Source organism: Nomascus leucogenys, chromosome 14 (genome assembly GCF_006542625.1).
Source record: "Nomascus leucogenys isolate Asia chromosome 14, Asia_NLE_v1, whole genome shotgun sequence".
In the NCBI taxonomy this organism is placed as follows: domain Eukaryota; kingdom Metazoa; phylum Chordata; class Mammalia; order Primates; family Hylobatidae; genus Nomascus; species Nomascus leucogenys.
In genome coordinates, this window is record NC_044394.1 from 86,473,635 (window position 1) to 86,497,665 (window position 24,031).

At 58.3% G+C, this 24,031-nt stretch overlaps 3 protein-coding genes across 17 annotated transcripts in view; 1 reads left to right on the forward strand and 2 right to left on the reverse strand.

Annotated features, from left to right (window-relative positions):
* SLC26A11 (solute carrier family 26 member 11) overlaps positions 1-5,575 on the reverse strand; it is a 31,636-nt gene extending 26,061 nt beyond the window's left edge. Inside the window, exons 1-5 of one of the 6 annotated variants that reach the window (XM_030827239.1) lie at positions 5,477-5,575; positions 4,862-5,063; positions 4,177-4,423; positions 3,117-3,309; positions 1,910-1,995 (exon numbers count right to left, since the gene is read on the reverse strand). In XM_030827239.1, coding sequence (XP_030683099.1) covers positions 1,910-1,995; positions 3,117-3,309; positions 4,177-4,410 — 513 coding nt within the window. In that variant the 5' untranslated portion in view covers positions 4,411-4,423; positions 4,862-5,063; positions 5,477-5,575. Of the gene's footprint in view, positions 1-1,909; positions 1,996-3,116; positions 3,310-4,176; positions 4,424-4,861; positions 5,133-5,476 lie in introns of those variants that run through there. The other 5 variants (XM_030827240.1, XM_030827242.1, XM_030827241.1 and 2 more) reach the window with 5 other exon arrangements.
* On the forward strand, positions 5,576-16,602 carry SGSH (N-sulfoglucosamine sulfohydrolase). Of its 2 annotated transcripts, none has more exons than XM_030827252.1 (8): positions 5,576-5,749; positions 8,887-9,047; positions 10,943-11,048; positions 11,316-11,466; positions 11,752-11,908; positions 12,197-12,278; positions 13,793-13,996; positions 15,026-16,602. In XM_030827252.1, exons 1-8 carry the CDS (start codon positions 5,662-5,664, stop codon positions 15,583-15,585), a joined length of 1,509 nt encoding a protein of 502 aa, XP_030683112.1. In that variant the 5' UTR covers positions 5,576-5,661; the 3' UTR covers positions 15,586-16,602. The 2 variants fall into 2 exon arrangements, with proteins under 2 accessions (XP_030683112.1, XP_030683113.1); XM_030827253.1 differs by lacking the exon at positions 15,026-16,602 and adding an exon at positions 14,850-14,989.
* CARD14 (caspase recruitment domain family member 14) overlaps positions 16,561-24,031 on the reverse strand; it is a 38,748-nt gene continuing 31,277 nt past the window's right edge. For 5 of the 9 annotated variants that reach the window (XM_030827246.1, XM_030827245.1, XM_030827244.1 and 2 more), the window contains 7 exons: positions 23,739-23,979; positions 22,296-22,353; positions 21,843-21,957; positions 20,980-21,150; positions 20,553-20,674; positions 19,122-19,237; positions 16,561-17,739 (listed from right to left, as the gene is read on the reverse strand). In XM_030827246.1, coding sequence (XP_030683106.1) covers positions 17,532-17,739; positions 19,122-19,237; positions 20,553-20,674; positions 20,980-21,150; positions 21,843-21,957; positions 22,296-22,353; positions 23,739-23,979 — 1,031 coding nt within the window. In that variant the 3' untranslated portion in view covers positions 16,561-17,531. The other 4 variants (XM_030827249.1, XM_030827248.1, XM_030827250.1 and 1 more) reach the window with 4 other exon arrangements.

Consider the following 24,031-nt stretch of genomic DNA (forward strand, 5'->3'; position numbering starts at 1 on the left):
TGGCCAGGGGCCATGGGCTGCCCAGCCCCACCCCCATTGGCTCCAGGCTGCTCAGTGGCCAGGCCCCCTGCAATGTAGACCCTCGCTGCCATTGGCTTGAGAATGCGTCCGTCACTAGGTGCCCCACCACCCGCCAGCCCCGCTGCTGGGGGAGGAAAAATCTCTTCCAGGTGTGCACATTGGAGGGCTCCCAGGGGCTTCAAGAAACCAGGCTGGGGAATCCTCAGCGAAGTAGGAGCCTCCCACCGCGATACCAGCTCTCAGAGGTCCTGGGCGGGAGAAGGCACTCTATCCTGTGTTTTAGTTTAGTTTTTTTTTCTTTAGAGATGGCGGGGGTGGCGGGCGGGGGGTCTTGCTTGCTCTGTGGCCCAGGCTGGATTCGAACTCCTGGGCTCCAGTGATCCTCCCGCCTCGGCCTCCCACGTAGCTGGGATCCACAGTGCAGGCACAGCTTACGCTTTAGTTCTTTACGTCGCCTGAGACCCAACAGGAGTCAGAGGAGAAAGTGGAGGCCCAGACTCCCAGGGCCACAGGCTCAAGGACCCTGCCCTAAAACTGCTGCGCACAGGGTGGGTGGGGTTAGGACATCCTGGGGGGCGGACTCTGGGACTGTTGGGGTAGGGTCTTCTGTCCTGGGCCTGTCAGGAGGACGCCCTCCCGCCAGATGGCTGCGGAGTCCCTGGGCGGGGCTAGGGTTGCCAAGTATGAAGGCATGAACAAGGCACTCTCCACTCTCACTGGGATCCTATAAAAGAACATTCTTGATACCAAAAATGATGTTTCCAGACTAAAGAACCAACCATGCCCTGAAACAGCATTTACCAAGCTAACGCTGAGAGATGTGTGTAGATAACGTACCAATCACAGTCACCCACACCTAAGTTGGTCCCTCCTCTCTCAAATGGAAATAATGATCAATCTACCTCCCAGGAGTGTGTTGAGAATTACACATGGAGAGTATCCTGCCCAGTGCCTTGCATGTAGCAAGAGTGCAAAAAGCGTCTATTCTCACACACAAACTCACACACAAACTCACACACTCACTCTCTCACACACACTCTCTCTCTCACACACACACACTCTCCTGTCCTTGGTCTTCTCATGGTACCTCCATCAGGGAAGACTGTCTCAGGCCAGCCTGAAGCAGAGCCTGGCTTGGGGAAGATGACCTGCAGTGACACAGGGTCAGGAGGCAGCATGTGACCCTAGTCTGCCATGAGGGCCGCATGGTCCCATCTGTGGAACTGGGCTCACTTCACTCCACACACCCAACGGAGCACCCCGATACTGCACCAGCCCAATGCTGGGCGGCCATGGCTGGGAGAAGGACAGTTCCTGCCCTCGAGGAACTTACAACCCAGCAAAAAGAGAATAAATTACACCCTCAGCTGATGACTGATTTTAGTACTTCTTATAAATGTTTTAAAAGGAAATATAAAATGCATGGCATTTAAAAAATATTAAACAGAAACCAGAAAAAAAGCACAAAACAAAACCATCTAGCTAAATTGGCATGGGGAAATAATTTGCTTATAGAAATTCTAGCAGCATGCTCGTGACCAGTGGAGCCTGCCGGGTGTGCCCAGTGCAGGGAGAACGGAGTGACATCACAGAACCAGCCAAGCACACTGCACGGAAACTCGGGCAAGAGCAGGGGGATGGAATTACCGGCCCCCAAGTTACCCGCTATAAAATCCAACCATCACGTGACATCCCTCCCAGGAGGGTCATTTTATTAACAGGGGACCCACGAGAGCACCGCGTGCTTCTTGACCCATGGAAGACAATCTGAAACAGCAAGATGGCCACTGGCCACGGGGATCAGGACGGGCCTCGGTCCTGCTCCCGCCATCCCTGTGCCAACGAGCAGCGGCCAAAGAGCAGTGCCCTGGGTGGGCGCCGTGCCTACCTTGGTCTGTCCAAAGCCGATGGTGACGGCAGCAGCAGAGGTGAAGCCTTTAATGACGGGGCAGGAAATGAAGTCCAGCAGGAACCCTGGCCGGCCAAGAGGGGACACCGAGCTGGTGCCAGCTCCACCCAGTCCCAGTCCCAGAGGATGAGGGGAGATGTGAGCTGGGGAAGGTGGCATGGGTGGGATTGGGGAGCAGATACTGTAGCTAAGGACTAGGGGTAACAAACCCTGTTCGGCTGTTTTTGGAGAGCAGAAAAGGGAGACTGGGGTCTGAGGCCACAGGCACTTCTGCAAGTGTCCTGGCCTCTAAGCAGAAAAGAGTAGACTAAGGGCCAAGCGCCCCACCCCCTCCACCACCCACCCACCTATATACACACATACATACCCACACCCCAACACACACACACCCCCACAACACACACCCCCCCAACACACACCCCCCACAACACACACACCCCCCACACACACCCCCACACCACACCCCCCACAACACACACCCCCCACAACACACACACCACACCCCAACACACACACACCCCCACAACACACACACCCCCACACCACACACACACCCCCCCAACACACACACCCCCCACACACACCCCCACAACACACACACCCCCACAACACACACACACACCCCACAACACACACCCCCCACAACACACACACCCCCCACAACACACACACCCCCCACAACACACACACCCACAACACACACACCCCACAACACACACACCCCCACAACACACACACACCCCCCACAACACACACACACCCCCCACAACACACACACCCCCACAACACACACACCCCCACAACACACACCCCCCCACAACACACCCCCCCACAACACACACCACACCCCCCACAACACACACACCCCCACAACACACACACCCCCACAACACACACACCCCCACAACACACACCCCCCCACACACACACACCCCCCACAACACACACACACACCCCCACAACACACCCCCCCACAACACACACCCCCCCACAACACACACACCCCCACAACACACACACACACCCACAACACACACACACCCACAACACACACACCCCCCCACAACACACACACACACCCACAACACACACACACCCACAACACACACAGGGATAGACCTTGAAATGCAAACAAGCAAATGCTGAGGGTCAAGGGCATCCCCTTGGCAAGAAGGTAGAGCCTCACCCAAACGCAGGACCCCCATGGCCAGCTGGATGCAGCCGGACAGGAAGGCCAGCAACACAGCGTAGGCGGGCTCGTGGAAGGTGTAGAAGGAGACCAGGAGAGACATAATGGCGGTGGGGCCCAGAGTCACATCCCGGGAGGTGCCCAGGAAGAAATACACGAAGCAGCCCATGAAGGCAGAGTAGAGGCCATACTGTGGGGAGAGACGGCGGTGAGCACTCAGGAGGCCGAGGCCCGTCCACCAGCTCCCTGGTGTGCGTGTCCAAGCTCAGGATGTGTGGGTGTCAGCTGTGTCCAGGCCCAGGTTAGAGGTGCACCACCCTGCCCTGTGGGTGGACCTGCAGTGATCAGGAGGCCACTTTTTTAGCAGCACCCAACTGGGGCCTCAGGGTGCAGACAGCCAGGCAGAGGGGCTGGTGCAGGTCCATGTGCTGTGTCCAAGTCTGGGGAAGCATTCTTTTTTTTTTTTTTTTTTTTTTTTTGAGATGGAGTCTCGCTCTGTCGCCCAGGCTGGAGGGCAGTGGCACAATCTCGGCTCACTGTAAGCTCCGCCTCCCAGGTTCACGCCATTCTCCTGCCTCAGCCTCCCGAGTAGCTGGGACCACAGTCGCCCGCCACCACGCTGGGCTAATTTTGGGTATTTTTAGTAGAGACGGGGTTTCACCCTGTTAGCCAGGATGGTCTCCATCTCCTGACCTTGTGACCCGCCTGCCTCAGCCTCCCAAAGTGCTGGGATTACAGGCGTGAGCCACCGCACCCAGCCTAATTTTTGGATTTTTAGTGGAGATGGGGTTTCCCCATTTTGGTCAGGCTGGTCTTGAACTCGAGGCCTCCGTGAGTCATCTCGCTGGCCCCTCCATAACCAGTTCTGTGTCTGTGTGCCAAACAGGCATAGGAGCCTGGGTCGGCCCAGAGACAGTCATGCGTCACACACTGTAAACTAAAGGTTGCTTGGGGCCCAGGGGCTGGAAACCTGGAATCGCTGATGGTGTCTGGGATTGATACTGTGTATTCTGCACTGCTTCTGAGATGTGGCTGGCAGCAGGGTCACACACCTCACCTGGGGTGGGAGTCCAGCCACTTCAGCATAGGCCAGCGCCTGGGGAATGGCAGTGAGGCCAACTGAGAGGCCGGCGACGAAATCCATCTTCAGCCACTGCAGGGAGTAGCTGGGCAGCCAAGCCAGGATGGGCAGCCTCCTCTGCACGGCCGCAGGGGAGCAGCAGCAGGCGCTCGGGGCCATCCTGGGGCCGGAGGACCTGGCCCGACCCAGCGCCGTCACCGAAGAAGGCATCTCTATGGTGGGGCTAGGGGGTGCGGGTGACATAGGCAAGCAGTCAGAGCGTGGCCTTTGAAGAACCTGGCAACACTGGTCAGGGTCGGCGGGTGTCAGGAGAGGTCACTATGGGTCTCCCCTCCCCAGCGGGGCTGAACCAGACGGCTCTGAGAGGAAGCCAACAACGTGCGCAAGACGGGGACTGGGCCAAGACTAGAGGGCCCACCCCGTCCCTCATCACCCTCTCTCCCTGAATCCCCTCCATGCAAATCCTGGGTGCCTTCTGTCCCTCCATCCTCAACTCTCCCAGATAAGAAACCGATAAGCTATTTCTTATTGAGAAGTCTTAAGACTAATTAGGCTCAACATTTCTGGCCCCTGGAGAACCGACTTCCTTTGCCTTTTTTTCCCTCTCCCCAGGGAATTTGACGGGGAGCAGCGCAGAGAGAAGCAGGGCCCGCGGGCGCACCCTAGGCTGGCGGGGGGTGCGGGTGGCAGCCGGGAGATCCGGAGGGGCTCCGAAGTTTTCCAACTGCGCACCAGGGCAGGCTCCACCCGCTACGGTGGACTGCGGCGCTCGTGACGGAGTGGGGGGGGGTCCTCCGCTCCTGAGGCCACGCCTCGCTCAGCCCTCACCTGTGGCTTTCACAGCCCTGGAGTTCTAGTTGCTTCTGGGAGGACACCAGAGGCGCCCAGTTAATTCGGGTGCGCAGCATCTTCCAGGACCCCGGCGCCCGCGCACAGAGCCGCCACCCCCACCCCTACCCCCACCCCCCCACGCCCACGGCCGCTCCGCTCCGGGCAAGATCCACTCCCCGGCCCCCGGCCCCGCCCACAAGGCCGCTGGCTCCGGATCCTGGGGTCTCCGGAGTAGACCCCGCGCCACCTGACCGTCCGCAGTCCCTAGGCTCAGAGCAAGGCCGAGGGCCGCGGGGACGCGGCGGGGGAGTGGTCCCCACGGGAGGCCCCCGCACTTTCGGACTCCGCGCTGGCCCCCGCGTCGGCTGCCCCGGGCGACCCCGGCCACTGTCCGCACCCTGTGCCCCTGGTCCCTGCTCGCCGCCCTCGCGGGCCACGGACTCACCCACTCGGCGTTGCAGCTTAGGCTCTCCTGGCGCCGCCGCCGCAGCTGGGTCCGCAGGAATCGCCGGGGACAGGCCGGGGCGGGGTCTGGCGCGCACGTGACCGGGGGCGGGGCAGGGGGGCAGGGCCGAGCGGGAGACCAGAGCCGGAGCCGGATCCCGATCCTGAGCCCCAGACGCCGCCGCCATGCACCGCCCCGGGCCCGCCTGCTGCGCGCTGCTGCTAGTCCTGGGGCTCTGCCGGGCGCGTCCCCGGAACGCACTGCTGCTCCTCGGTGAGTGCCGGCCCCGCCCCCCCACGCCCACCTGCTGTGGCCCGGGGAAGTGGCCACTGGCCTCCTCCCCACCCGTGGTCAATGCTGACCCTAGTGTGCCCTGCCCTTGTGTCCTCCACTGACATTCCCTCTCGTCCTCCTCTCTGTGCTGCCCCCAGACTCTTCATGGGTGTCTCCCCAGAGAGGGCAGCAAGGGCTGGAGGGGTGAGCCCCAGCATCCAGCACCCCTACACTTACCTCCTGCCGCCTGTCCCACCCTCCTCTGACCCTGCCCAGCCAGGGCTCAGGGGTCCACGGATCTCAGATCCCTCTCGGGAGGGGATCCCAGAGGAGAGGCTGGTGCTCAGGTCCCCAGAGACTGCAGACAGGGTGCCCTCCTGGCTCTCATCCCCGCCCCGCTGTAATCGTTTCCGACCCCAGAGCCTGTGGCTCAGCTGTCTTTTGCCTTGTCCCAAGGGCACAGCCCTCCACCACCCACCCACCACCGTCTCCCCCAACCCCAGTCCCTCTCAGAAACCCCAGGTTCTTCCAGAGCAAGCACCGTGCTGCTCACAAGACTTCCGGTTTGGGTAATCAAGGCTCTGGCTCATGACAAGTGACAAGGCCAAACCCAAGGCCTGCGATTCTTTCCCCTTTTGAGGTCTGGCGCCCTGCCAGTTGCCCTCTTTCTGATTAATTTTGTGGTCTCTGGGCGGGGGTTCGGCGCACTGTAACATAAACAGCTCTCCTGCCAACTCCTCGCCTCCCAGAAACACAGCAGAGAATCTGCATGGACCCTCATCTGCGGATCAGGACTCCTACAGGAGGCTTTCAAAGCCCAGGCTATGCGGCCACTGGGCTAGAGCCTTTCTTAGCACGGACTGCCATGGATCGGCTTAAACAGAAATGTATTTCTCACAATTCTGTGGGCTGAAAACCCAAGGTCAGGGTGCCAGCTCGGTTGGGTTCCAGTGAGGGTCCACTTTCGGCTTACAGGTGGTCACCCTCTCGCTGTTTCCTCACATGACAAGTGGATGGGGGTGGTGTCACTTCCTTTTCCTTTATCCTTTCTTTCTTTTCTTTTCTTTTGTGTGTGTGTGTGTGCGTGTGTGTGTGTGTGTGTGTGACAGCGTCTCACTCTGTCACCCAGGCTGGAGTGCAGTAGCACAATCACAGCTCACTGCAGCCTCAACCTCCCAAGCTCAAGTGATACTCCTGCCTCAGCCTCCCAAGTAGCTGGGACCTCAAGTGCACATCACCATGCCCGGCTAATTTTTGTATTTTTTGTAGAGACAAGGTCTCACTGTGTTGCCCAGGCTGGTCTTGAACTCCTGGGCTCAAGCGATCTTCCTGCCTTGGCCTCCCGGGTGCTGGGCTTACAGGCATGAAACAGTGTACCTGGCCCTCTCTCTCTTTTCCTGTAAGTCCATAGTCCTGTCAGATCAGGGTCTCATCCTTATGATTCATTTATCCTTAATTAAGGACCCTGTCTCCAGATACAGTGATGTTGGCGTTAGGGCTTCAGCATGTGAATTCTGGGAGGACACAGTTCAGACCACAGCAGGCCCACAGCCAAGTGCTGAGGGAGAAGGGCAGCTTTCTTCCTGGCCTGCGGGTACGGAGCACAGCCCATCCCGCTCTCCCTCCAGGTTTACCTGGCTGCCATGTGCTCACACCCCGTGGGTACTGTGGGGTGGAGGATAGCAGCCCAACTGGAAGGTGCCCAGCCTCCTCTGTCCATGGACCACATTGCCTCTGAGGGAGCTGGGGAAAGTGTTGGTCCTGGGGGTTCCCACCAGCCTCTCCTGTGGTGCCCCCAGTGTCCTCTACTCCAGAGCAGGGGGAAGAAGCTTGGTGTGGTTGTAGGAGTTCAGCGGCCTGTCCCCGTTTCCCGCTGCCCAGTGTGTGGCCTTGGGCACTGCACCTCACCTTTCTGGGCCTCGGCTGCTTTGCGTAGGATGAAGGGTTGAAATAGACAACCTGCAAGGTCACTAGGCCTTTGAGATGGCATCAGTGAGAAGCAGTGGTGGGACGCACACACATAGATCTTTAGATGCACCCTGGGCGAGGCTCTCCTGCCCTCTGCCCCCTACAGTTGCCGCTGAGCCCAGAATTGCCCAGCAGTTCTGTGGCCACGCATTCAGCCGCTGTCTGCCTAAATGCCTAGCCGGCTAACATGCCCACCCAGGTAGCGTGCCTGCTGGGGTATCATCAAGCTTGTTGGGATATCATGCTTGCATGAGTATCTTGCCCACTCGGGTACCATGCCTGCCTACTAACATACCTACGCAGGTACCAGGCCTGCCTGGGTACCATGCGCATCTGCTTATACCCACCAGCTATCAGTCCAGCCTGTGTACCCTGCCCACCTGCCAACATACCCACTGGGTATCATGCCTGCTTAGGGTATCATCAAGCTTATTGTGGTATGATGCCTGCTTATCATGCCCACTTGGATACCATGCCTGCCTGCCAACATACCCACCGGGTATCAGGCCTGCCTGGGTACCATGCCTACCTGCCTATACCCACCATCTATCAGTCCAGCCTCCATACCATGCCCACCTGCTAACATACCCACCATCTATCAGTCCAGCCTCCATACCATGCCCACCTGCAACATACCCACCGGGTATCAGTCCAGCCTCCATACCATGCCACCCACCGGGTATCAGTCCAGCCTCCATACCATGCCCACCTGCTAACATACCCACCGGGTATCAGTCCAGCCTCCATACCATGCCACCTGCTAACATACCCACCGGGTATCATGCCTGCTGGGCACCATTCCTACTTGCTGATATACCCACCAGGTATTGTGCCTACTAGGTACCATGCCTTCTTGCTAACATACCCAGTGGGTATGGGGTCTTCTGGATACATGCCTGCCTGCTAACAAACCCACCCTCAAGTATCAGACCTGCTAACATGCCCTCTGATACCGTGCTTGCCTGATGTACCCACTCGGGTGTCATACCTCCTAGGTAATGAAGTGCTCTGTCACGATAGCGTTTCGCGCTGAGTATTCACGCTGAGCCAGTACCATGCCCACATGGGTATCTCTCCTCCTGGCATCACAGCCCCAGCCTCCCTCACTCTCAGTGCTGTTTCTCATGACCACAGCCGACGGTGTGCTGTCTGTCTCCCACCTTACACAGCGGATGACGGAGGCTTTGAGAGTGGCGCGTACAACAACAGTGCCATCGCCACCCCGCACCTGGACGCCTTGGCCCGCCGCAGCCTCCTCTTCCGCAACGCCTTCACCTCGGTCAGCAGCTGCTCTCCCAGCCGCGCCAGCCTCCTCACTGGCCTGCCCCAGGTGAGGTGCAAGGGGCGGGAGGAGGGGGTGGGCAGGGAGTAGACAGCCTGCGTCCGGGGCCCAGGCCTCTGCCACGTCTCCCATCCCTGGGCTCCTGGGGGGTGTTGCCCACTTTCCCTCCCACCTCCAGGAGGAGGCACAGCCTTTGGCCACGAGTGCAGACTAGGGGCTCCGACTCACCCGCCAGCCCTGGCTCCACTGCTGTGTGTGACCTTGAGCAAGTAACCTACCTCCCTGTGCCTCAGTTTCCTCATCTGTAAGACAGTGGGTATAATGAGATGCCACTCTAGTTACGGGGATTGGCGGGGCTAATGCTTCGTATGTAAACACTTAGTACGAGGCCTGGTGGGCTCACTCAGTGTGAACCGCCATCGCCACAGTGTCCCAGGAGCGCCGCGGTGCAGGGAGCGGCCGCCGTTAGGGCACACACGCTCCTATTTTACTGTGGTAAAATGCACAAACATCAGCGATCCCATCTTAGCCATTTTTCAGCACACAGTTCCAGGGCAGTAAGTGCATTCACAGTGTTGTGCAGCCATCACCACCATCCATCTCCAGAACTTTTCCATCTTCCCAAACAGAAGCTCTGTCCCATGAAACACCAGCTCCACATTCTCCCTCCCCATCCCCTGTCTCTATGAATCTGACTGCTCCAGGGGCCACATAAGAGTGGAATCGCACAGGACTAGTCCTTTTTTTTTTTTTTTTGAGATGGAGTCTCACTCTGTCACCCAGGCTGGAGTGCAGTGGTGCGATCTCGGCTCACTGCAGCCTCTGCCTCCCAGGTTCCAGCGATTCTCCTGCCTCAGCCTCCCAAGTAGCTGGGATTACAGGTGTGCACCACCAGGCCTGTCTAATTTTTGTATTTTTAGTAGAGATGGGGTTTCATCATGTTCGTCAGGCTGGTTTCGAACTCCTGGCCTCAAGTGATCTGCCCGCCTCGACCTCCCAAAGTGCTGGGATTACAGGTGTGAGCCACCGTGCCCGGGCCCCCTTTTGTGTCCTTACTTCACTCAGCACAATGTCCTCAGGGTTAACCATATGGTGCAGCACGAGTCAGAACTTCCCTCCTCTTTAGGACTGAGTCATATTCCAGTGGATGGATGGGCCCCGCATTTTGCTTCTCCATATTCATCCATCAGTGGGCACTTGGGTTGCTGCTACCCTTTGGCTGTTGTGAATAAAGCTGCTATGAACATGGGTGTTTAAGAACACTTATTCTTTTAGTCTCACTCTGTTGCCCAGGATGGAGTGCAGTGGTGCCATCTCAGCTCACTGCAACCTCCACCTCCCAGGTTCAAGCCATTCTCCTACCTCAGCCTCCTGAGTAGCTGGGACTACAGGCGCCCGCCACCATGCCCAGCTAATTTTTGTATTTTTAGTAGAGACGAGGTTTCACCATGTTGGCCAGGCGGGTCTCGATCTCCTGACCTCGTGATCCACCTGCCTCGGCCTCCCAAAGTGCTGGGATTACAGGCATGAGCCACCACGCCCGGCCGGCAGTCTGAGTTTTTAAAATGTACAATATCTTTTACAACATAAAATAACTAGGTAATAAAACGAGGCCTGGGCCTTTTTCACTCTGTAATGTGTGATCATAACAGAAGAGTTCAAAAGTACAGATACGCAAAAAGAACATCAAGGCCACCCTCGTGCCGGTGCACGCCCTCCAGGTCCCCTTCTTTCTTGCGAAGTCCTCCTTTCAGGGGAGGGACCCATGGGCCTATTGGGCAGGGAGTGGGAGGTACAGGCAGTCTCTCTGGGTGCTGGCCACTCGAAGTCTAAATCAGGGCCCCGAGAAGGCCCCTGGGGATGGGAGGGCCGTGGGAGAACAGGTGCGACAGGCAGGCCCTGGCTGCCTGGGGGCCCTGGACCTCATGCGCCTTTGCTGGCAGCATCAGAATGGGATGTACGGGCTGCACCAGGACGTGCACCACTTCAACTCCTTCGACAAGGTGCGGAGCCTGCCGCTGCTGCTCAGCCAAGCTGGTGTGCGCACAGGTGAGGACCCTGTGCCGAGGACAGGGCGTGGGGTGAGGCACAGAGGCCAGGCCAGAGCCCAGGAGGTTCGGCACTTTGTCCCAAGGCACCCTCAGCCCCTGTGGCCTGCCCTTAGCTCTTGTTCCAAAGGATCTGGGCCTGGGTCTCCTGGCTGGGCTGTGTGTCCACCAGAACCTACAGTGCGCTTAGGGCTGAGAGGGGCAGAGAAGGGAGCAGAAGGGGCTGGGAGACTGAAGGGACTCTGGACAGGTCTCTCTTCCTGCCCAGGCATCATCGGGAAGAAGCACGTGGGGCCGGAGACCGTGTACCCGTTTGACTTTGCTTACACAGAGGAGAACGGCTCCGTCCTCCAGGTGGGGCGGAACATCACTAGAATTAAGCTGCTCGTCCGGAAATTCCTGCAGACTCAGGACGACCGGTACGAGTCAGGGCCCCTGCCCCTTGCCCCTGGCGGCTGGTCCCAGAGCACAGCCTGGAGCCTTCAGGCGGGATGCATGGGCCCCCACGTGGCTGGAATGGGGGCAGGGGAGTAGGTTCCAGGTACTCAAATTAGCTTGGTCAGAGGGAGAAGGGACGTGGGGAAACTGAGGCAGTGAGGGTCGCAGGTTGACTTCCAGATACAGAGGAGGAGGCAGAGCCGAGGGGCCTCCTGTGCCAGTGGCAATGGCCCCGCAGCCTTGTCAGTGAGCCGCCTCCTGTGCAGGCCTTTCTTCCTCTACGTCGCCTTCCATGACCCCCACCGCTGTGGGCACTCCCAGCCCCAGTACGGAACCTTCTGTGAGAAGTTTGGCAACGGAGAGAGCGGCATGGGTCGTATCCCAGACTGGACCCCCCAGGCCTACGACCCACTGGACGTGCTGGTAGGACGGCCCCTCCCGCGTTTCAGGACTCCCATCAGCCCTGGGTCGGGGACCCTGGCCTCCTACGAGCTTGCAGCCCTGGCCCTAGATGATGAAGAAAGACGCTCTGACCAAGTCAGGTTCAGGTTCCCATCCTCGGGGCCACAGAGAGACAACCGCAGAGAGACGGGGTGGTCCAGAGTGAGGCTGTTCTGGGCTAATCCACTTGCAGGAGGCTCCGGGGAGAAGGCTGGACACCGCTCCCCCAGTCTGTCTGTTCTAAGCCTGGCTCCCCACCGCCTGCCCCAGGTGCCTTACTTCGTCCCCAACACCCCGGCAGCCCGAGCCGACCTGGCCGCTCAGTACACCACCATCGGCCGCATGGACCAAGGTGGGCTTGCAGAACCGGGCACTGGAGGGGGTGCCACGGCCTGGGTCCCCCATCCTGGGCCAGTGCCCTCTCAGTCAGGTCACAGCAGAGTGTGAGTGAGGGTCCCAGTGTGGCAGGCCCTGTGCTACAGCTGGCAGAGCCCACATTGAGAGGAGGGGCCTGTGGGTGGCATCAGGACCCACCCCCGGGGCTGCCCTGATGTGGAACTGCTCCTGGGCTGGGGCCTTCGGGTACCCCAGAGGTTGCGTGAAGACTTCAGATACTTCCAGCCACAGGACCTGGGTCAGATTTGGGGGTTTGGAGTTCCTTAGCATATGCAGATGGAGAACTTGAGGTATGTGAGTTTTTTGTGGTTGTCCTAAAAAGCACGATAAACTGGATGGCTTACAGCAACCAAAATTTGTACTCTCACAGTTGGGGAGGCCAAAAGTTTGAAATCAAGGTGTCAGCAGGGCCATGCTCCCCTGAAGGTCTAGCGGAGACCCTGCCTTTCCTCTTCCAGCTTCTGGGGGCTGTGCCAGCGCTCGGCGTTGCTGGGCTGGCGACAGCATCACCCCCATCCCTGCTGAAGCCTTCACACGGCCTTTTTTCCTGTGTCTCCTCTTCTGTCTGTGTCTCCACTTCTTTTTTTTTTTTTTTTTTTTTTTGAGACCGAGTCTCTCTGTGTCACCCAGGCGGGAGTACAGTGGCGCAATCTTGGCTCACTACAACCACCGCCTCCCGGGTTCAAGCGATTCTTCTGTCTCATCCTCCAGAGTAGCTAGGACTGCAATCGCACGCACCACGCCCAGCTAGTTTTTATATTTTTGGTAGAGACAGGGTTTCACCATATTGGCCAGGCTGGTCTTGAACTCCTGACCTCGTGATCCGCCTGCCTCAGCCTCCCAAAGTGCTGGGATTACAGGTGTGAGGCACCGCGCCCGGCCTGTTTCCGCTTCTTATAAGGACCCCGTCGGGTTTAGGGCCTACCTGCGCACTTCAGGATGATTTTGTCCCAGGATCTTTATTTGCGAAGTTCCCCTTTCCAAACAAGGCCCCTTCACAGATTCCAGCACACATGTCTTTTGGGGTCGGGGGTCACCATTTAACCCACGACAGGAGGTCGGGACCTTTGCCATTTCCCTGTTGGCGCCGTTAATTCTTAGTGACCTGGGAAGGAGTGGGTGCAGAGGAAACCTTGTCTTCTGGCCCCTGCCCTATTGCTCCATGGGACAGACACGAGATTCCAGAGAACTCAGAAGCCAGTGGGCACCGGGGAGCAGCTGCCTGGGGGTGACACAGAAGTGCCAAGGGATGGCTGGAGTCCCTGGAGGCCCATTCGAGGCCTGCTCAGGGAATGGGAGCTGGGCGGAGCTGGGCAAGAGCCAAGGCCAGTGGGAAGAACTACAGGGTGCTTTCAAATCCAGAAAGCGCCGGAGCCCAGCGGCCGGATGAAGCAGCGGGTGGGTCTGCACACACCCAGTGCCTCCCTGCGTGTCTGCGGCTGAGCTCTGCTTCCCCGCCCCTCACCACAGGAGTTGGACTGGTGCTCCAGGAGCTGCGTGACGCCGGTGTCCTGAACGACACACTGGTGATCTTCACGTCTGACAATGGGATCCCCTTCCCCAGCGGCAGGACCAACCTGTACTGGCCGGGCACTGCTGAACCCTTACTGGTGTCATCCCCGGAGCACCCAAAACGCTGGGGCCAAGTCAGCGAGGCCTACGTGAGCCTCCTAGGTATGCCTCTGTCTCCGTCAGGAAAGGGGTGGGAGTGGATCTGGGACCAGGCCACGACCTGTCAGATGCTGCTCCACACCCATTACCTAATGTGCCTCCCATATAATCTGGCTGAGGAAGGGACTGTCACTCGCACTCCACAGAGGAAAAGAATGAGGCTCAGAGAGCTGCTCAGGATTGCACAGCTGGTAAGCACTAAGCTAGGATTCTCGCTTGGATCCTGCTGCTTTCAAAACCATTGCCTTTTCCCCGCCTACCTCCAATGAGCCTCAGAATCACCTGGGATGCTTGTTAATCTCCAGATTGCAAACCCCAGGGTGTCCGATTCAGAAGATCTTGGCGGGCTCAAGAATTTGCATGTCTGACAAGTTCCCAGGTTTTGCTGATACTGTGGGCCTGGGGACCCCTCTCTGAGCATCTGTGCACCCCATCCTGCCTTCCTGGGGGACCCAAAGCACCTCATGACCCTGCCCATTTCTAAAAAGACCTAGGACATCTAGTCCCATGTTATGGACGTGCAGACAAAGACATGGGTGCAGGAAGACTTTGTGAGGGGCTCGGGGTGAGCCCTTTGGCACAGGGCAGAGGCTCTTGTGTCCTGCCCACTGCCTGGCAGAGCCTCCAGGTGGGGTGGGCCCGGGACAGCAGCAAACTCAGGTTCCCTTTCCCTCCGAGCTCGTGGCCCACATCATCTCTCTCTGGCCCCAAATTATGAGCCAGGAGCACTGTGGCCACACCCACCACAGGACTGGAGTAGACAAGGTACCGAAAAGGAGACTTCTTTTCTGGTCCATAGGATTTTAGAAGGATCCTAAATGTCACCGAATCAGGGCCTCTTGTTATACCATTCAAGGCACCACGGCCCAGAGAGATGCCGTGGCGGTGAGAGGTGTCGGCTCGACAAGGCACCTCCCGCTGCTGATTGGATTGGAGAAGGTAGCCGCCCAGAGTGGCACAGGTTCGGCCCTTCCGAGGGCAGCTCCTGTGTGCTGAGGGCTCTGCTGCTCTGAGATGCCGCGTCCCTTCCAGACCTCACGCCCACCATCTTGGATTGGTTCTCGATCCCGTACCCCAGCTACGCCATCTTTGGCTCGAAGACCATCCACCTCACTGGCCGGTCCCTCCTGCCGGCGCTGGAAGCCGAGCCCCTCTGGGCCACCGTCTTCGGCAGCCAGAGCCACCACGAGGTCACCATGTCTTACCCCATGCGCTCCGTGCAGCACCGGAACTTCCGCCTCGTGCACAACCTCAACTTCAAGATGCCCTTTCCCATCGACCAGGACTTCTATGTCTCACCCACCTTCCAGGACCTCCTGAACCGCACCACAGCCGGTCAGCCCACGCGCTGGTACAAGGACCTCCGTCATTACTACTACCGGGCGCGCTGGGAGCTCTACGACCAGAGCCGGGACCCCCATGAGACCCAGAACCTGGCCGCCGACCCACGCTTTGCTCAGGTTCTGGAGATGCTTCGGGCCCAGCTGGCCAAGTGGCAGTGGGACACCCACGACCCCTGGGTGTGTGCCCCCGACGGCGTCCTGGAGGAGAAGCTCTCTCCCCAGTGCCAGCCCCTCCACAATGAGCTGTGACCATCCCAGGAGGCCTGTGCACACATCCCAGACATGTCCCAGACACATCCCACACATGTCCGTGTGGCCGGCAGACTAGGGAGTAGTGACAACAGCCCTTCCGCCCGCACTCCCGTCCAAGGAGGGTTCTTCCTTCCTGTGGGGTCACTCCTGCCATTGCCTGGAGGGGGACAAGAGCATGTGCCCAGCCCCTCCACCACCAGGGGCACTGCCGTCATGGCAGGGGACACAGCTGTCCTTGTGTCTGAACCACGTCCCGGCACGGGAATTCTAGACATGCGGGGTCTGCGGACAGGGCAGCACCCCCAGCCCATGACAAGGGAGTCTTGTTTTCTGGCTTAGTTTGGGGACCTGCAGATGGGAGGCCTGAGGCCTCTTCAGGCTTTGGCAGCCACAGATACTTCTGAGCCCTTCACAGAGAGCAGGCAGGGGCTTCGGTGCCACGTGGGCAGTATGCAAGTCCCACCCACACTCACCTGGGAGCACGGCGCCTGGCTCTTACCAGCGTCTGGCCTAGAGGAAGCCTTTGAGTGACCTTTGGGCAGGTTTCTGCTGCTTCTGTTTTGCCCCACGGTCAAGTACCTGTTCCCCAGGCGGGTTTCAGCTGATTGGCGGCAGGCTTCCTGAGTGATGAGCTTGAACCTGTGGTGTTTGTGGGCAGAAGCTCATCTTTTTTGAGAGTGTCCGAAGATGAAGGCATGGCAATGCCCGTCCTCTGGCTTGGGTTAATTCTTCGGTAACACTGGCGTTGCTGGGTGGCAATGCGCGTCCTTGGGCTTGGGTTAATTCTTGGGTGATGTTGGCATTGCTGGGAGAATGAGCCGTTCCTGCCCTGCCTCCACTCACCTCGGGAGCAGAAGCCTGGCCTGGACACCCCTCGAAGGAGAGAGCGCGTCCTTGAGTGGGTGGCCTCCCCTTGCCCTTCCCTCCCCATCACTCCATACTGGGGTGGGCTGGAGGAAGCCACAGGCCAACTATTGTAAAAGCTTTTTATTTTAGTAAAATATACAGAAGTTCTTTTTCTGCACTTGTTTATGATGATACCAACCTGAATTCTAGAACGGCTTCCTGATTCTTGGACACTGCTGTCAAAATGACATTCAGTCTGCAACAGCCCCAGGAGGCACGGGCAAGGCCAGGTGCTGAGGGACCTGGGTCCTCCCCAAGCCCTGAAGGTGGAGTAAAGATGTTTGGCCCAAGAAGGGCTGGGGTGCAAAGCCAGGTCAGGGGAAGGCAGAGTCTGCTGGGCCTTGTACAGGGGTACTGGTGCCAGGCTTCTCTGGGACACCTCCACCGAACGGGCAGAGGCCACGGGGCACAGACCCACTGAAAGTACCGTCTCCACCACCCAGAGGCTTTATTTAAAGTAAACACACTGGTCTCTGTAAACTGGAGTTCCTGAGGCATCGCAGCCTCAGAAGCTGAGAAAAGGTGGCCAGGGTCACAGCATATGTGGGCTTGTGCCTCTGCCCCGGGCAAGGGTGGCAGCGATCTTGGGGACCACCCGCTGCCTCTGTGCTTTTGGTCACTCCAAAAGCCTTTGACACATCAAAATGTAAAAGGGAAGTGCAGCCCCCATAGATTTGAATTGGGCCTGCAGACAGGCGGTTTTCCAGAGAGGTCCGGGGCCTCCAGTTCTAGGGAAGGCATGGGAAGATGTCCCTCCTGTCCCACTGCAGAAACATTCTCAGGGTTTCCAGTTCAGACCATGCCAAGCCTGGTGAAGGGTGAAGATGTTTCCACAGAAAAGTGTGCAGTTACGAGTGGCTTCACCGTGTGCGACCTGCACGTGGTGAGGCTTCAAGGTTAGACCCCAGCCAGTGGGGAGAGCTGGCCTCCATGTGCCAAGGAGCCCACAGCTGTGCCAAGAGGGCCTGGGCTGAGGAACAGGACTGCATTAACAGGCACACAGAGGCCCCCACAGTCCTGGGAAGGGGCACGGTGCATCATCGGGGGCTCTGTTCCGTCCACACCACCTTCTTCTGCTCGTCGGCAATGGCCTGGCGGACACAGCTGAGCAGGCCGTCCAGGTCGCTCCAGCCGTCAGGAGCCAGGCTGCTGTATAGACAGGGCGCCCGGTCCAGGTCTCCCTCCTCCTGCCTGGCGGCCTCCAGGAGCTGCTCCTCTGAGGTGCCCAACCGCTGTAGGCCCTTCCTGCACAGGCCAGAGATGGTGGGGCGGGCTCAGGGGAGAGCAAGGGCCCAGGAGCCCCGGCTAGGGTAGTGATGACATGCACCCAAACACCCCTAAACACAGGTGGCCTGGCTTTGAGGGGACCTTGTAAAGAAAATAGGCCCCAGGCCCCAGTGGTGGGAGGCAGGTTGTCTAGAACACAGCCTTGGTTCCTGGAGTGGAAAGGGCACAGGAGGCCGGGTGCAGGGCTCATGCCTGTAATCCCAGCACTTTGGGAGGCCGAGGCGGGCGGATCACGAGGTCAAGAGATCGAGACCATCCTGGCTAACACAGTGAAACCCCGTCTCTACCAAAAATACAAAAAATTAGCTGGGCGTGGTGGCGGGCGCCTGTAGTCCCAGCTACTCAGGAGGCTGAGGCAGGAGAATGGCGTGAACTCCGGGGGGCGGAGCCTGCAGTGAACCGAGATCGTGCCACTGCACTCCAGCCTGGGCGGCAGCGAGACTCTGTCTCAAAAAAAAAAAAAAAAAAAGAAAGGGCACAGTAGCAGGACATCTCGGTCTGTCCCCAGAAAACCAAGTAATTTTTTTTACTGTTTTTTTTTTGTCCTTAGCCAACAAGGATTAGATTGTGCTAGCCAAGCACCAGTAAGTGTGGAGTGTCAGTGGAGCTAAAGCTGGGTGGGGGTCTGGCCCCACAATGGTCCTCCAGGCTGCTCTTGGGGGAGGGAGTGCCAATTTGTTAATTTACAACTTTAAATTTCAATTATGAAATGTCATTTTCCAGTGACTAGACTATTTTTGCCCACTGTAAAAGACACTCTCATCCTGGTGTCAAGATCCCGGAGAAGCCAGATTTGAAATGAAGTTTGTTTGGTAAGCATGAAATCAGAGCAGTTGTTGTTGTTGTTTTTGAGACAGAGTCTCGCTCTGTCACCCAGACTTGAGTGCCTTGAGTGCAGTGGCGCGATCTTGGCTCACCATAACCTCCACCTCCTGGGTTTAAGTGATTCTCCTGGCTCAGCCCCCTGAGTAGCTGGGATTACAGGCGCCTGCCGCCACACCTGGCTAGTTTTTGTATTTTTAATAGAGACAGGGTTTCTCCGTGTTGGCCAGGCTGGTCTCGAACTGCTGACCTCAGGGGATCTGCCGACCTCAGGGGATCTGCCCACCTTGGCCTCCCAAAGTACTGGGATTACAAGTGTGAGTCACTGCGCCCGGCCAAAATCAGGGATTTCATGAGCAATCAGCAGGGCCCTTGTCCCGAAGTCGTGCGGAAATGGCCCTGTCAGCGCCTCAGGTTCCTGAAAGCCGCAGAGCACACTCCAGAGGCACCTGCCATGGGCTTTGGGGGAGCCCAGAAGCCACTTCGAAGCCCCTGCCCAGCCCCCAGCGTACACCTACTTGAGCTTCTTTGCCATCTTCTCATTGACAGAGACGTGGATGACGATGGGGAAGATGTCCATCCTGTGCAGGGCGCAGACACTGTCCAGCCGGACATCCAGGAGGGCGTGGGTGTTCTTTGTGGGAGGGAGAGGGAGAGGGAGAAGTGAGTCAAGATCACAGGCTTTGGAGGAAGCAAAGGGAGCCTCAGCCCAGGTCAGAAGGGCCCTCCGGACAGGCTGAGGACAGGGCAGGAGCTGGGCAGAGCTGAATTTTGTAGAGGAGATGGGGGAAGAGAGCTTGCCACTTTCTTCTCTCTCTTTATTTTTTTAGATGGAGTCTCACTCTGTTGCCCAGGCTGGAGTGCTGTGGCACAATCTTGGCTCACTGCAAGCTCCACCTCCTGGGTTCACACCATTCTCCTGCCTCAGCCTCCCGAGTAGCTGGGACTACAGGTGCCCGCCACCACGCCCAGCTAATTTTTTGTATTTTTAGTAGAGACAGGGTTTCACAGTGCTAGCCAGGATGGTCTCAATCTCCTGACCTCAGGTGATCCGCCCGCCTCGGCCTCCCAAAGTGCTGGGATTAGAGGTGTGAGCCACCGCGCCCGGCCCACTTTTAATTTTTTTAGCTTTTAAATGTTTTGTAGAGACGGGTGTCTCACTATGTTGCTCAGGCTGGTCTTAAACTCCTGGGCTCAAGCAATCTTCCCGCCTAGGCCTCCCAAAGTGTGGGGATTACAGGCATGAGCCACTGTGCCTGGCTACTTTCTTCTCTTTTTATTTTTTTAATTTTTTTTAGTTGAAAAATTTCTTTTAGAGACAGGGTCTCACTGTGTTGCTCAGGCTGGTCTCAAACTCCTGGGCTCAAGCGATCCTCCCGCCTCGGGTTCCCAAAGTGCTGGGATGACAGGCGTGAGCCCCAGGCCCAGCCGAGTTTGTCGCTTTCTGAATGATGCTGCGTGCTGTGCAGTATTAAGAGTTTCCATCCCTTTGATTTTTCACTGGGAAAATCTAGGAATTGTGAGCTCTGGGGACGAGGTGAACTCGGCATGAAGCTCCACCAACCCCTACGGTAGGCGCCCAGATTCCAGACTCTGCTTCCCGTGCCTGTGCAGACACAAAACTGTGGTTCACGGGGAGCTGCTTTTCATGCGTTTGCGCCTTCACATATGGACAGTGTTGTTAGCTCGGATTTATTCATTCTCGAACAAATATCTATTAAACATCCCCCAAGCTGAGGACAATGAGACTCAAGGAGCTGGGAGGCCTCACCCGCAGTCACGTGGATCCTAACTAGCTGACATGAGTTTTGGGTGTTGGGGCCCAGAGGTTGGTGACAAGGTCACCCAGGTCTCAGGTCGGTCCCTGCACCTTTATGTCATCCCCCTCCTGTGCATTCCTGAAACTCTTCCCAGGACAGCTCCCCTGCCCACCCCGCCTTTGCCCTCACCTTTTCCATGAGGGACTCCACAGCATGGCGGGTCACCCAGCAGTGGCCCCCAGACACCTCTCCCTCCTGGATGATGTCCCCTCTCTGGCTCCAGGCCTCATACTCCTCCTGGCTCAAGTGCTCTGCAGGTGACATCGGACGGGGCCATCATATACCAGCTGCATGGGGGTCCAAGGGAGTCCCATGGTAAACACCCCTGTCCCCGTGAACCCCGCCAGCCCTGGGAGAAGCTCTTCTTAGGGTGTCCACTTTACAAACCTGACCCTGCACGCCCCGCTCTGTGCCCTGCACCTCCATCCTGAACTATCTGGACACAGCAGGTGAGTGTGGGAATGTGCGTGGTGGGGGAGGAAAGGAGGAGGGAGGAAGGGCAGGAGGGAGGGAGGGAAGGTGGAAGGGGTGGAGGGATTCCCAAGCAACAGCATACCTGCCAGGCACTTCTTAAACCCTTGGAGGAGGCACAGTTTCTCGCTCAAGATCTTCCCAACCACCCTGGGCACGAAGAGCACAGGCCGGGGCCGGGCGGGTCGATGGGGCCGCACCAGGGTGTAGGGCACCAGGGTGAGGCAGCTCTCGGCCCAGAAGCACGCGCTGGAGCCTGTGGAGGAGAGGATCCTGAGGGTGGGTGAGGCTGCGGCAGCCCCCAGCCAGCCCACCCTGCCCCGGGAGGGACTGGGTCTGCTTTGCTCACTGTGGCAGCCCCAACACCTAGAATCCCAGGGGCACAGGCTCAGTGGTCACCCGACTCGCTCCGAGTTCCACAGCCCCTGGCTGAGCGGCTCCTTTGCATGGGGGTTACACAGCTCTGTGGCTCTCAAGGCACCGCTTTGCATCCTGCAACTTAATCCTGTTTCCTCTAGGCCCAAGGGAGGATGGCAGAAGCCAGGGTTTTCTTCCTTCCAAAGGATCTGGGAGAGTGGCACCCTTCTCCTCAGCCATCCTCCAGGGCACAGGGTTCCAGCCCTCCCTCTGTCCTGTACTCCTCTACTGAAATTTTTTTTTTTCCTGAGACGGAGTTTTGCTCTTATCGCCCAGGCTGGAGCGCAATGGCACCATCTCGGCTCACTGCCACCTCTGCCTCCTGGGTTCAAGCGATTCTCCTGCCTCGGCCTCTCGAGTATCTGGGATTACAGGTGTGAGCCACCGCACCCAGCCCCATGATTCTTGAAGAGCAGATCCTGGCCTAAATGAGTGGCATCCCCCTGCCCCAGCTGACCAACTAGCAGCAGCTCCCAAAGCCCCTCACCCACTTGGAGCCAGCGGCCCCTGTGCCAGCTCACCAGGCCTCACCCTCCATCCTGCTGGGGTCCAACTGGCCCCTGTCAAAGGACGAACACAGAGGGCTGGCCTTGGCTTTGTCCATACTGACGATGCGGACCAGCTTCTGTGGTCCCCCAGAAGACGGCTAAAGGAGGGGTGGAGAAGGGATGAGGAGGAGCTGTTGAAGCCATCAACAGGAATAGGGGAGATGATTGGCACTAGGGCGACCTGGGAGTGATGCAGAGGCACAGATGCTCTGAGAGCAGCCTGAGGTGTATCTGCACTTGTGCAAGAGCCTGCAGGCTAGGCGGGGGCTGCAGACCCTGCCCTGGTTTGAAGGGGTGCAGAGGAGAGACAGGCGGGGTCCCCCTCCTCCAATCAGCAGCCCACACTCTCCACACAGTGCCTCCTGCCTCCCTGCCAGCACCGAGCCCCTCTTCTAGCCCACCCCACTGGGGTCCAGGCCCCTCCCTGGAGCCTCACCTTGCGGGTGCACTGCTGAGTCATGTCCTGAATGAGGGTTATGAGCTGCTGCTGAGCCCTGCAGAGACCAGGAGAGGCCCTGACCCAGCTGCCTTCTGCCAGGGGAGCAGGGCAGGGGAGAGCCGAGCAGGGGAGAGTCGGGGAGATGGCTGGGTGGGAAAGGAGGCCCTCCACCTAGAGCTCCACACACCCCTTTGCTGCAGGCTGGAGCGCTCTACCCTGGCGCCCATCCCAGTCTCCAGAGCTTTCAAAAGACTCCAGGGCCTCCGCCCACCCCTGGAGAGGCTGATTTACTTGTCCTGGGGCGGGACCCGGGGGGTGCTGTTGAGCAGCCAGTGTACAGGGCCCCACTCCAGGACCTCAGTATTCATGGTGGGTCCCTGGCCTGCAGCCTGGAGTCACCGAGAGAGCGGTTAGAAATGCAGAGTGCCAGGCCTCTCCCCGGACCTGCTGGCTCCGATCCCCAGGGGACTTGAGTTTGCAATGAGTGATGGGGTTGCTGAGCTCAACACCCGGGCTTTCTAGCACTGTGCGTTCCGTGAACTTGAACTTTGGAGCCTCCCGTAGGCTGATCTAGAGCAATGATTTTCTTTTTTTTTTTTTTTTTTTGAGACAGAGTCTCACTCGGTCGCCCAGGCTGGAGTGCAATGGCTCAATCCCGGCTCACTGCAACCTCTGCCTCCCGGGTTCAAGTGATTCTCCTGCCTCATCCTCCTGAGTAGCTGGGATTACAGGCACCCGCCACCACGCCCAGCTAAGTTTTTTGTATTTTTAATAGAGATGGGGTTTCACCATGTTGGCCAGGCTGGTCTCGAACTCCTGACCTCAGGTGATCCACCCGCCTCGGCCTCCCAAAGTGCTGGGATTACAGGCGTGAGCCACCACGCTCAGCCTAGAGCAATGGTTTTCAACGGAGCAAGGTAGGGGGCAATGTCACTCCCCAGGGAGGGTGACCAGCTGTCCCTGCTTACCCAGGACCGAGGGGCTTCCCTGCAAGTGGGGCTTTCAGTGCTAAGACCAAGACAGTCCTAGGAGAACCAGGGGACCCTTGGCAACCTATGGAGACATTTCTGGTTGTCACAGCTGGGGCGTGGGAGTGCTCCCGGCATCCTGGGTAGGGCGGCCAGAGATGCCGCTCAACATCCTGCAGTGCCCAGGACGGCCCCACCACAGACAGGGATCCAGCCCCAAACGTCCATGGTACCAGAGCTAAGAAACCCAGATCTAGAATGTTCTAGAATGAACATTTCATTTGCAAGATATAAGGCATCCATCACAAAGAAACAACATCTTCAGCAGTGACCTTGGCAGGCTTCCCTCCTTAGGGGGGTCTCACCACGCCCACCCTCTATTGCTGGGCAGGAGGAGGAAGCCGAGGCAGGCTCGGTGCTATTTCCCTGTGGGCCTCTCTGGGGACGCACCGAGCTCGCGGCAGCTGCTCACCCAGAGTAGTTGGGGATGGTGCCATGCGCGGCAGTATCCTTCATGGTGTAAGGGTTCACGTGGTGGGCATGCCAGCAGCCGCAGCCCTGGAACATGGTGTCAGTGACATGCAGGACCTCGTTGCAATGCACCTGCAGCTCCCCCTTGGCCGTGCCCTCCATGGCCAGGTTGACCCGGATGTAGAATGAGTCCCCCGAGGTCGCCACTTTGGCCTCCAAGTCTTGGAGTAGCCTCTTATAACCTGATAAAAGGGGGCATGAGCCACAGATGAGCCACAGATACGAGCCCCTGCG